The sequence below is a fragment of the Osmerus mordax genome, chromosome 19 (genome assembly GCF_038355195.1).
Source record: "Osmerus mordax isolate fOsmMor3 chromosome 19, fOsmMor3.pri, whole genome shotgun sequence".
Classification (NCBI taxonomy): Eukaryota; Metazoa; Chordata; class Actinopteri; order Osmeriformes; family Osmeridae; genus Osmerus; species Osmerus mordax.
Genome location: NC_090068.1, coordinates 10,617,807 through 10,629,986, shown reverse-complemented (window position 1 = coordinate 10,629,986; position 12,180 = coordinate 10,617,807). Strand labels below are relative to the sequence as shown.

Sequence of the window (12,180 nt, the reverse complement as noted above, 5' to 3'; positions counted from 1 at the left end):
AATCATTAGATTTGAAAGGCATTCCAATCAAAGAAAAGTTAATTGAATGATTAAATCAGTATACACCATCCACCACTGACCATTTATTTGTCTTAATTTGTTCCCTTGGGAACGGCCCTAGCCTCCTTGGACACACACGAATCATGCAAATCATGACGGGATCACGTGATGGGTACATTACTACAGGTAGACGAACAGGTGCTCAGTTTCGCCGACGGGTTCAGACTATGCCCCTCACTACGGCCAGATTTAATTCTAGGAAGTAATTTAGGACATTAAACACCGAGCAAGGTAAAGTTTAAATTAGTTTATTTTTATTTTTATCAAAACAAAAGACTGCTAAATAGACGTTATAGGAGCTCCACCACTCATTGAAAACGACGGAAATGAACACAAGGCTTAACCTGAACAATTAGTGAAATTCAGCGTTCCGTATAATGAAAGCGTACAGTGCTAAATATTTTCTAAGTGCTTGATATTTTTTTATCCACAAAAATTCCACAAATGTGACCAAATTAAAAAGCCGGATGATATCCTAATATGAGAAGTTGGATTTCTTGCCTAGATGAAAGATACTGCTTATTCATTGATGTTAAAAGATGATACCAAGGTTAGCAAGCGAGAAAAACTTGAATGACAGAAGGAATACCACTCTTATATGTAAACACATCTTGTCCTCTGCTCTTAGAAACCACAGAGAAGAATGCAAACGAAGTAATCCACAATGCCCACAGAGTAGGCTAGATGTGTAAAAGGGAATGATCGATGTTAAGTTCTTTGGTTATACAACCATAAGAAACAATGAATAGACCTATAAGATTGATACATAATTTAACCAAAATCACAGTGTCTCTTGAATTTATAAAAGTGTTGTTTGGGTTCAATGTCTTTAAATATATATATCTGAGATCTTTGCATGTGTGGTTATGAAATGAGGTAAAACGTGATCATGTGATGGTCCTAACCCAAAATAACAGGTTTCATCACAGGATACTTTTTGTTTATGCAAAACAATTCAACCTGTATTTGTATTGTTTGTGTTTTCCAAAAATATATTTTGATTCAGAAGCAAAGTTGAAAGTTGATCTATAGTGTATTGTACTTGTTATCCTTTAGAAACAAAATTATCTTGGGAATTAAGTAACCTTACCCTCCCCCAGCACAACAATAGGGCAGGTAGTTGAAAATGAATACATGATGTAGCCTACTGTAACTTAAATAAAAAAGGTTAGAATTTAAAATGATGTTGTGTACATAAGGATTTAATGCTGAATTTATGAAATTAGGACTTTCGTGTTGTGCCCATGTTGTTTAATATTCAATTTGATTACATTTTATGCTGAATGTTATGTTTCCATGGTCTGTCCCATAAGAGGTGCTGTTGTCACCCCTTATGGGACCCAGGTAACAGGGTTAATATCCACAGCGTGGCTTTGACTATTGTATTTTGCAAGGTCATAAATATTTGTCATAATGATCTGTTTGTGGATTAAACAAAAAATCGAACTAAATTAGACGTGCAACTTTATTGTATGTGCTGTGTATTTTAGGGAGAAGTGTAGAAAGATGGCCAACTTCAAGGGACATGCTCTTCCCGGGAGCTTCTTTCTGCTGTTTGGCCTGTGGTGGTCTGTGAAACTCCCACTTCAACACTGCTGGAGGAAGCAACAGGCCAAAGGAAGACAGAAACTGCACCCATTCTTCACAAGAATGGACTTAATTGAAGGGATCATCAAAATCTTCTTTGCCTTTGTTGGTGAGTGCTCTGTTGTCTCACACTCACACTCTGTCTCATATAGATGAAGCCTGAGGTCCTGTCCTGTGGTCTTCCTCTACAGGCATAATGGCTGAACAGTTTGTGCCAGACGGCCCACATGCCTGGCTTTACGACCACGAGGGCCAGTCCTGGGTGAAGTTGATGAACTGGCAACACAGCACAATGTACCTGTTCTATGGGATCTCTGGAATTGCAGACGTTCTCAGTTTCTCGTCACCTTCCGCTCCTCCGGGTCTAGACCGGCTTGGCCTCTCCATGGCTCTCTTTGTCGAAGGTAAATCCATCAGTGTTTCTCTTCCGACACCGTCACGGATCACTTAACAGCTTGTCAAGCCAGCGGGGTGCTGACATGATGTGTTCCTGTGTTTATCTTCTGCCAGGGTTCCTGTTTTACTTCCACGTCCACATGCGCCCCCCCCTGGACTCTCACATCCATTCCCTGCTGCTGGTGGCGGTGTTTGGAGGCTCCGCCAGCACACTGCTGGAGGTGTTCCTAAAAGACAACATCCTCCTGGAGCTGCTCAGAGCCAGTCTGGCAGTCCTTCAAGGCTCCTGGTTCTACCAGGTAATACATCACCACTGCAACCAAAATGTGTGTGTATGTGGGGGGGAGTTGTTTTGGTAGTACCCTGTTCTTCCAGTTTGCTCTTGTACTGAACTGTAGGGCACATGCCTTTGCTCTTTCAGATTGGCTTTGTGCTGTACCCGTTAAATGGACAAGAGTGGAATCTGGAGTTGCATGACAACGTCATGTTTGTCACGATGTGTTTCTGTTGGCATTTAGCCGTGGCTCTGATGATTGTGGGCGTGAACTTCTCCTTGGTCTGGTTGTGAGTATCCTCCTTCACTGCTTGTGTAACAGATGTCACCATGTCACTTGTCAGCATTGCCTTCACCCTCACATACTGTCTCATGCACTGGTTCCTGTTTTAAATACTTTACTATAGTGATACAGTGAACATTGGCCTTTCGCCTTTTCATTACTGATTGGCTAATGTTATCTTGATATCGATTCCTAGTTTGAGTCAGCAAATGCTCAATGGTCTGTTCTCCTGCACCAACAGCGCTGTCAAACGATGTTCCGGGACGCCCAGTGACATAGAGATCGGAATGAAAAAAACCTCCACCAGTTCAAGCTCTCACAAAGCACTGCTGCAAGAGTCGGATGAAGAGTAGACTCACTATGAAGAATTACTGCAAGGAATTCCCTACTTTTTTATGCTTGACTGTTGATTGGCCTAGATTTAGAAGACATGGCTAACCAAATTCACGTGTCTTCTACTTGCACATTTATACTTTCTTTACTATCACATCCATAAAATTAATGAAATGTAGAAAACCTATTACAGTCTGAGATGGGAGAGAAAAAAGAAATTCAGACAATACATCAAATTATAATGCACTGAAATACACAACTGTTCTGAGAATACCAAAATACATTCATACAGTGTTTTCTTATTTTGAAATTCTGACAGCAGGTTACCCAACATTGTTCAGTTCTAGCAAGTTAAACATTTACTCTGGTCCCACCTGTTTGCAGAGTTGCATTCACTTCCTGAAACGTCCAAGCTGATTGTCACAATACCATATGGTTCATTTCAATCTACTTATTTACAATACTACTACTGTGATATCTACATAAAACAAAACTACTTTAAGAGTTTGCATGAATTAACCAATGTATTTTATACAAATGAGCTGCCATTCTGTGTTAAGCGCACTAAAAATATTCTCTGAAGTGATAGTATTGTTGACTACCCTTATCAATGACATGGAAAACATCTTGCACAATCTCATCTAATTTATTTCGCGAATCTGCTTCCATTTGTTCGAAACTTCAGTGAATAGAAATAAAAGGGAGGCACAGGCGTGGTGAAAAATACACATTTTATCTGTTGAATAAACAATGAGAAACAATGTAATTGAATGACATGACATTTACATATGCTGCTGAATGAGCCCAGGGAGCTCCACCAAAGGGCTTTCTGTGCCGTCATTGCCACAGGCGTGCTGAAACCAAGCCCCGACATTAGAACAAAGTGTGAGGGTGCTGCTGTAATGGGCTGGGGCCTGGCTGTTCACCCCCCCCCCCCCGGCATCCGTGTAGAGGATGTGGACCCTGGAGATCCCTCCCTCCCTGGCCTCACTGGGGCGGTGGGGGTTCAGGGGTGCGTTTGGGTGAGGGTGCCGTGGTGACCACCACCGTGGAAACAGACTTAGGAGAGCCTGAGGCTGTGCGCTGCTGGAGCTGTTGAGCCTGAACTGTCTGGATACGCACCTGAAAGACACGGATGTACCAACTTGTACCAACTGGGATGGTAAAAGTCTGTTTATTTTGACCATATGATAACGGAGTATGTGATGGTGTGTGGGCAAGCTAACCTGTGTGGCCTGGCCTTGCTGTTGCAGCTGCTGTAACTGCTGTGCGGTGACAAAGCTGACCGGTTTGTTCCCAGCTATCAGCTTAGTGCCTGCAGGCATGGTGGTCAGGATGATGTTCCTGCCCAGACTGCCAATGCTGCTCGGAAGAGACACACACACACGCGCACCGCACACACACACACACACAGACACACACACACACACACACACAGACACACAGACACACTACTTAGTGGATCTTCTTGCCGTGGTGGTTGGCAGAGTGGGACAGAGACACTGTTGAGAGGACTCACTTGGTGTTGATGTTTCCCTTCAGTATAGGCGTGGTCACCACACTCTTGCTTTTGAGTGGGTGGCTGAGGACAGACAGGGGGACTGTGATTCGAGCCGGTAACTTGCCCTGTGGAGGCAGAGAGAGAGAGAGAGAGACCGGATTTAGGAGGGGTGGCGTTCCCCTTGAAGCTAGCGTTAGTGACGTCAAACCAGCTTTACCACACAAACAGTTGTCATCTCCTGCCTTCACAATATTTACAAAATGTTCAAACACCTCGAACACAGTTTTTCCTGGCTGAGGGAGTGTTTCTCACCGTCTGGGTGGTGACCACGGTGGCACTGACAGGGACCTGGCGGACGGTAGCCGTGGCCGTCCCCAGGGTCAGGGTCGAGGCCGAGGCCGCGGGGCCTAGCGTCACCCCTTTGGCTCCGCCCATGCCGCTGGTGCCTATGGTGACCGTAGCAGTGCCGGCAGACACCGTGGCTGGCTTGCTGCCAGAGGTGGTGGTCATGGTGATGGTTTGGCCCTGCTTGTGAGGGATGACCCCCAGGCCTGGCATGATGCGGATGGTGGTGCTGGTCTTGGAGTCGGGGGAGGAGACGGTGGAGAAGGTTCTGGTTTTCTGGTCGGCCATAGTGACGGCCAGGGTGGGCATCAGGCGGATGGCCGTGTCTCCGGCTGCCTTCAACAGGGTGGCAGTGCCCGCGGCGGCCTTGGCCGCCTCTGAGGAGGAGGAGGCGGGGTTGGAGGAGGGAGGGTGGGGTGGCGTCACGTGGAGCGTGGCCGATATGCTCTTGCCGCCGCCGGTGGCCGTGCCCAGCATGTCGGGGGTGAGCTTGACGGTGGTGACGGGGGACTTGGTGAGCGTGGCCATCATGTCGGGGGTGATGCGGAGGACCGTCTGACCTTTGGCGTCCGTGGTGATGGAGGAGGGGGGCAGGCGGAGAACATCCTTGCCCTGGATGCGCAGGTTGGTGGCGGTAATGGGGATAGACGCTCCACCCTGAGTCTTCCTGCCCAGCTGCCCAGTGATGGCCACCTACAGACACATGAAACAACTTCCTCTAACATCCAGTATGTTGTCGAGTTCAACAGCGTAAGCTTTTGTTTAACATCCATTGAAGCAGGCAGGTTAGTTATGTTATTAGATAGATTGTTAGATATGTTATGAAAGTTCTTGTTTGGGGCCCCTGCTGTTGACCTGTTTGATGATGTTCTGGCTGGTGACTCCCTGGAGGAGAGCCGGGGAGGCAGGGTTGTGAACAGGGCTGCCTGGGGAGCCAGCCTGAGGTTTGGCCACAGTCACAGTCGAGGTCAGGCCTGACACAGACATGACCGACTGACCTCTAGCTGCCTGCACCTGCACCGGGCTACCCACCGACTGGGTCCTCAGAGGTAGCGACACTACCGCCTGCACACACGCACGCAAACACACACACACAACGAAAGAAAGCAGAGTCTAAACATGCACAAGACACAAAAGCATCAGGCTTCTCTGGTATGAAATCATATCAAAAAATAAATCCAGCTAATCGGAAACAAACCTACTGAGATCTCGATAGGGCGTGCTTACCTGAGTCATGCCTTTGGTGCCCACGCTGACCGGCAACCTGATCTGATGAGTGGTGGGATGCACCAGCATGCCCTGGGTGCCCCCCGGGGAGGCTGTCAGGCCGGCCTGGGCCGAGACCACGCGTACCTGGGAGAGGGAGCCTGCTCCCGGGTGGCTCAACACCCTGGCTGTGTGCTGGGCAGCAGAGGGCTGGGAGGCCTGGGGCACGGCCTGGCTGCTGGACAGGATAGTGCCTAGCTGGGGCATTGAGGGAGGGGACACCAGGAGAACGCTGGGAGGAGGGGAGAGAGAACAAGGGATCAGACCGGACTGATTATAATCAAGCAGATGACAGTATGTTAGATCACTGAGCCCCAGAGAGAGCATCTGTTGAGATGCTGTGTCACTGACCCTGGGCTGGACTTGACGGAGTCTGGGACTCCAGCTTTGATGGGAGTGGAGGCAGCTGGGGCAAGGGGGGATTTGGGGGTTCCAGGGGTGCTGGGGGTGGGGGTGGTGGGGGTGGGCGACATGGGACTGGCCCCCACATCACCCAGGCCGCTCTGTCCTGCTTCCAGCGAGCCAGTCTTACCGCCCTCCTTCCCAGACTTCTACGAGACACAAGAAGAAACAGAAAGGAGGAGTTGGGAATTGAACTCAAGACCTTGTTGCTGTGAGTCAGCAGCGCCACACACAACGATAATGTGTTACAGCAAACAGACACCCGCTTTACCTATGACATAGCAACAAATGACAAAAGCTCTTTTGGGAGTTAAACCTTCAGGTCCGACCAGATTTTCCAGTTTGAAAATGAAATCCTGCGATGGATAAAGACCCAGCGATGTGGAGTGTTTATATATCAACCCAGGGGGAGCGACACTCACCGGTTTGGATGGAGGTTTAGGTTTCTGCTGCAGAGCTTTCCTGGCCTTGGCAGCGGCGGCTTGAGCCTGGTGGATTCGTTCTGGGGGAGGAGGGGCAAGTCAAATCAAATCCACATGCACACACGCTGAAGTAAAAACAGATGGGAAATTGGGTAGAATTGCAGGACTTGAATGGGGATGAAGGTTTCATAAAGAATGTCTGAGAGTGCCCTACATTTTTGTAATTTGGTTACACTTATGTTTACTGTTTTAGCCATAAAAAATAGGTTACGATATATCTGTATGCCAACAACAAATAAAACAGGACACACATGAGGAAAAAACTGGGTGTATTTTGGCCCTTCTGAACCTGTAGTACCACCTTTAACCTGGAGCTGAGCATTCCAGAATGGGGTGAAATCAATTTGACTACACGTGACTCACTCCTACAATGCAAACAAGGCCGACATGGGACCAGCTCAGGGGAGGTAAATGTACTACTCTGCTGTTCCTTCCACAAGTCACATGAAATTTCAATTTCCATATTGTGTTTACGTTGCCTGGGCCAGACCAAGGAACCACACCCTGTCAAGGACGCTGCTAAACCAGGCTCACCAAACTCCTCCTGGCTGCGGTCCCGGTGCAGGTAGATCCATAGCTTGCGGCCGATGTCGTACTTCACACAGGGATCCTTCTCATAGTGCAGCCTGTCCAGAGCACCGCTGACCACTGTGTTCACCTGCATGGAGCGGCAACACAAGTCTTGCTGACACACACACCGCACCAGACTACCCCTGCAATCCTGGCTTTAAGACTTGATGGTTGTGTCTGTGTTTCGCGTGTGTCCAACCTGGGCACTGGTGACGTCCGGGGCCAGGAACTGAGAGTCCTTCAGCAGCTCACAGATCTCCGCCCTGGTGCCCTCTCCGTTTGGGAGCCTGGCGGCTGCATCTCTCACTGGGGGAGAGGAGGAGGGAGGGACGGGGAGGTGGGGGTGGGAGAAGGAGGATAGGGGTCAGACAGTGTCATTCTATCCAGCCATTCACTCCAGCTGTCACCAGCATCTCTGTCTCAAAAGGAACCCAGAATAAATACAATTGTACGCGATAAAACAATCGAAGTCAAAGTGGCGTGGCTGAGCTGTGGGGGTCTTTCTGCAGGAGCCTAGGAGGGAGCCAGACTCACCCAGGGAGAGGATGGTGACGTAGGCCGGCCGGTCGGAGCGCAGCAGGGTGTGTTCCCGCGCTTTGTTCAGGGACATCTCCTTATCAAACACCCCCTTCACAGGCCCCACCACCGAGTCGAAGCCGTGCATGCGGAACGTGAAGGCTTTGTGAGGCTGGTCGTAGCGCTGCTGCTCCTGGTGGTCCGAGACGAGGGTTCAAAACCAGAACAGAAATTGAGAAAGTGTCGCGTGCTGATTGTGAACGATGCAGGTGAAGAGGCTGTGTGATGCCTGGCTGGCGAGGGTCGGGCACTGACCTGGACTTGGAAAACGTGCCTCTCGTCTCCAGTGCTGGGCCGCACCACATAGTCGGTCCAACTGCTTGGTTACAAAGAAAACAAGCCTACTGTCACACAGCTGTAAGCTACACCCGTGACGTGGCTGCTAATGTATCTGTACCCTGAGTGATGTCACAGTGGACACTTACACTCGAGGAGTCGGAGAGGTCATCTCAGCCAGATCTTCATTCTCAGTCTGTGAGGGAAAACACAGATCCAATCGAATGGCTGCAGAACACAGAGTATGCTATGCTCTTTCAGCCTGGTGCGAGAGGGATGTAAGATGCGCCATAGCTACCTTGACAACGACCATGTCCTTGGAATCCACCCACAACTGAAACAGCGCGCTCAGATCCTTCTCTCCATCCACACTGGGACCTTGAACAAGTGACATTTATCTCTGAGATGACCACGTGTTTACATTTACCGAGCAAAGGTTTTTTTCCGTTGGCTCATAACGGGGGGATCTTACCAATCCACTTCCACTGCTGAGAGCGATCCTTGAACTCCACGTAGGGGCTGAAGCCTGTGGGAAGACCCATGGTGCCGGCTGGGGGAAACGGCAGAACGCGAGACAGAGAGGAAAAAGTCATGTGATGCATTGTGAGGGAGAGAGGGATGACTGTCGCTCTCGTACCCACCTTTACTCTCCGCAGCCAGGAAGTGCAGGGCCGGCAGCACCATCTCTGACCAGCAGGAGGCACAAGAGAACCAGGGGTTGAGGGAGCTGGCGGCAGAACATTGCCAATGTTGGACTTTCTCCTCCAACTGAGAAGAAGACACAAAACAAGGAAGGAATCCACTGTGATGCTCAATTACCCGTTATACTGTTACCCTTTCTTAATTATGGTCAGTTCTAACATTGTGTGGTACCATACACATACATCAGTGACAGTCTGTGTGTGTGTGTGTGTGTGAGATTACCATAGAGGTACTGGCGAGGCACTCCAGTCTCAGGATATTCTCCAGCAGACTGAAGAAGCTCACAGCTATCTCCTCCACCATGACAGGGCTGCTCTGTGCCTCCTCCATCGGCCTGCAGAGGGCAGAACACACCAGCAAATGAGGACACCAGGAGCCAGGGGATCCAATAACAGGACAACAGATACATAATACACCATGAAGGTGTTTGCAAGTCAGCTATATTAACTGGGAATGCATATATTCATGTGACAGCAACAAGTGGAATGGCCGAGAATACTTTAGTGGAAGTTGTAGGTGTGGAGAGGGGACGTGAGCGGTGCTGACTCACTCCTCCTTGACGGTGGGCAGCGGAGTGCCGGGCGTGTCAGGCAGAGCGGAGCTGAGGTTGGCCGAGGGGGTCTGGGACTCGGAGGGCATGAAGGCCTCGCAGGGATCCTCCGACTCCACTTTGATGGGCCTCATCCTCTTCTTCCTCCTCTCCTCCCTCATCCTCCTCTTGGGCAGAGCCAGGTCGAACAGCGCTGAGTGGGGGGGCGGAGACCAACACAATGTTTCCACAGCCGGGGCTTCTCTGCACACGACTTTGAAGGCTACTTAGGTGTCCAGGATGAACGAACAGACAACGTTCACTCACCCACAGCGGAGCCCTTACGGCCTATGTTCACTCTGGACATCATGTCACCCAGGTGGATATCAGAGGTCAGCAGGTCTGGGTGGTCCTGTGGACGCATGGGCCATTAGAATACGACGACACGACAGTCATTGTTGCTTAGCAACATCAAAGCGTTGGAATCTGGATAAAAGATGCTTCTAAAGGCCAACTTCCAGTTGAATTGAATGTGAATTTGAATATGCCGTTATTGGAAACAAATAAGGGGAATGAAAAGGCCACTGACTGGCTGTCGTTTCCTCTTCTCTCTGTGTCTTCTCAGCATGGCTCTCAAGTCCTTCTCTCCCAGCTCGGCTTTTTCTGTGAACGCAATATCTTCAAGTTTGTTTCAGCCGATCATAATACATTCACCTTTGACACGTGTTCATTTAGCAGATGCCTTTAATCCAAAGTGACGTGCAGTGAAGGGGAATGTCCGATGAGTCCATTTACGCAGCAGATGCAATTAAAGTGGGTGAAGGAATGTGGGTGTGGCTAACCTGTAGTCTTCATGTCCTGGGTGGAGAGACTGGGCACCACCCTGAGAGAGACGGCGTGCGTGGGAGAGGGCGGGGACTGGGATCTCGGCAACGACGCCGTGTCTGAAACGGCAACAGCAGAACCAGTGTGACAGCAGTGTCACCAGAGCACATGAGGTGGCCTGCACAGGAGGACGAGACTCACCGTCGTCATCAGACGACACGTTGCTGTCCCCACACTCCGTCTTGACTTCTTTGAGGATCCGACAAACTCTTCTTCTGACCCTTGTCTCCTGCATCTCTCCATGCGTCCGAGATGGGTACTTTCTTTTTACCGCGATGTCAGGGCCACTGCGGACCGCTAGCTCCACCAGTTCCTATAGAGGGACGCATACACCGAGATACATTAAAACAGGCCTTTCACCTTTAACTGGCTACTTTTTAAAAGCACGAGGGCAGCCGACAGACCTTTCTGGAGACCAGTATCTGTTTGAGGAGTTGATGGTAGTACTGCTGCAGGGAGTACAGCTGACGCTTCTTTTGAGACTTGGCACACAGCTGTCTGTACTTGACCACCTCTGGATTAAAATAACCATCTGGACACACGCCACACATTTACAATTAAAAATTAATTAGAATATCTTTATGATCAATTTAACCGGCAGGCCTACTTCTGAGAAGGTTGTAGGGAATGTAAAGACAGAAAGGCAGGGTGGCGATACCTCTGAACTGTTTTTGGGCCAGATGCAGGGGGTTGCCGAAGTGGAAGTTGTGGTTGTTAAAGAGGTTGCTGATGGTGGTTTCCTGCTCAGTCGTGTTGTTGTCGGGAAACTGAGGAAGGAGCTGGCTGAGGTGCTGCCTCTGGGCATCTGTCAATACTTTGCTCCAGGTGTTTTCACTCAGCACAGAGAAGAAAATGTCGGGCTGTTTACAACAACAAAAAAACAACAGCACACAATTAAAAAAAAACTGCAAACACTGACTTTTCAATTTTCAAAAGCAAAATAACATTATTGATCAAGGTATGACTGCTGCATAACTCACATCTTCAAGTAGGTCCTCAGGTAAACTCACTCGGCAGTTTCCCAACATACACTCCTCAGTGATCCGGCCATCAGTCCCTTCCCCTGCGTCTAGGGGCTCTGTGAGCATATGATCAAGAGCATCCATTCTGCTGGCTCTTCACAATCTAGATATCGAACTATGAACGATTAAACAGAAAATACAATTAAAATATGAAGTTTAACTGTAGTCTAACTTGTAGCTAAGCTGCATTGGCCCTATCGTAGCTTGGTTAGCTAGATGACTTCTAGATCATACAAGAGAGAAGTTTTCTTTAATGCTGTAAACTAGCCATTTCAATTGCAATGTTAAGTGAATCCAGAATCGTATTACCTTGATGTTTTTCATGCAAGGAAAACTATTAGGAAATGGTATTATCCCGTGGTGTGGCTAACGTTACATTCATACATTAGCTAGCTAGACTACCTAATGTTAGTAAACATACTATGATAACACGAAATATTTGCTATCCCGTTTCAACAACTTACATGTTGCATTAGTAAATGTATGTATATAAACAAAACTATCCTTTGAGTAGCTGGCTAATTACAGTAATGTAATGTATAGACAGCTAGGTGGCTAGCTGCAAAGCTACGTTGTGTATGTTGTGCACTGTACATTTGTCGTAGGAAAATAATATCGTCGTACCAATTCTACTTCCGTTCCGTCAGTTTTATCTTCCGTATTGACTTCCGGTTCACCAGACAACGGTAAT

The 12,180-nt window shown here is 48.6% G+C and overlaps 2 protein-coding genes across 3 annotated transcripts; one reads left to right on the top strand and one right to left on the bottom strand.

The window, feature by feature from the left end:
* The first annotated feature begins 215 nt into the window (after window positions 1-215).
* tmem45b (transmembrane protein 45B) lies at window positions 216-3,661 on the top strand. Its single transcript, XM_067257266.1, has 6 exons — window positions 216-291; window positions 1,551-1,756; window positions 1,839-2,051; window positions 2,158-2,342; window positions 2,465-2,607; window positions 2,842-3,661. The coding sequence occupies exons 2-6, from the start codon at window positions 1,567-1,569 to the stop codon at window positions 2,951-2,953; spliced, it is 843 nt and encodes a 280-aa protein (XP_067113367.1). The 5' UTR covers window positions 216-291; window positions 1,551-1,566; the 3' UTR covers window positions 2,954-3,661.
* Window positions 3,642-12,049, bottom strand: nfrkb (nuclear factor related to kappaB binding protein). Of its 2 annotated transcripts, none has more exons than XM_067257264.1 (26): window positions 11,799-12,049; window positions 11,448-11,604; window positions 11,126-11,327; window positions 10,872-10,999; window positions 10,609-10,780; window positions 10,425-10,526; window positions 10,172-10,245; window positions 9,910-9,994; window positions 9,604-9,796; window positions 9,276-9,387; window positions 8,993-9,119; window positions 8,824-8,901; window positions 8,650-8,729; window positions 8,501-8,547; window positions 8,331-8,394; window positions 8,034-8,208; window positions 7,699-7,805; window positions 7,464-7,587; window positions 6,870-6,949; window positions 6,397-6,596; window positions 6,007-6,277; window positions 5,635-5,844; window positions 4,747-5,472; window positions 4,453-4,559; window positions 4,160-4,295; window positions 3,642-4,055 (listed from the first exon to the last, which is right to left on the bottom strand). In XM_067257264.1, exons 2-26 carry the CDS (start codon window positions 11,571-11,573, stop codon window positions 3,921-3,923), a joined length of 3,861 nt encoding a protein of 1,286 aa, XP_067113365.1. In that variant the 5' UTR covers window positions 11,574-11,604; window positions 11,799-12,049; the 3' UTR covers window positions 3,642-3,920. The 2 variants fall into 2 exon arrangements, with proteins under 2 accessions (XP_067113365.1, XP_067113366.1); XM_067257265.1 differs by having other exon boundaries at window positions 8,331-8,391.
* Window positions 12,050-12,180: the final 131 nt, after the last annotated feature.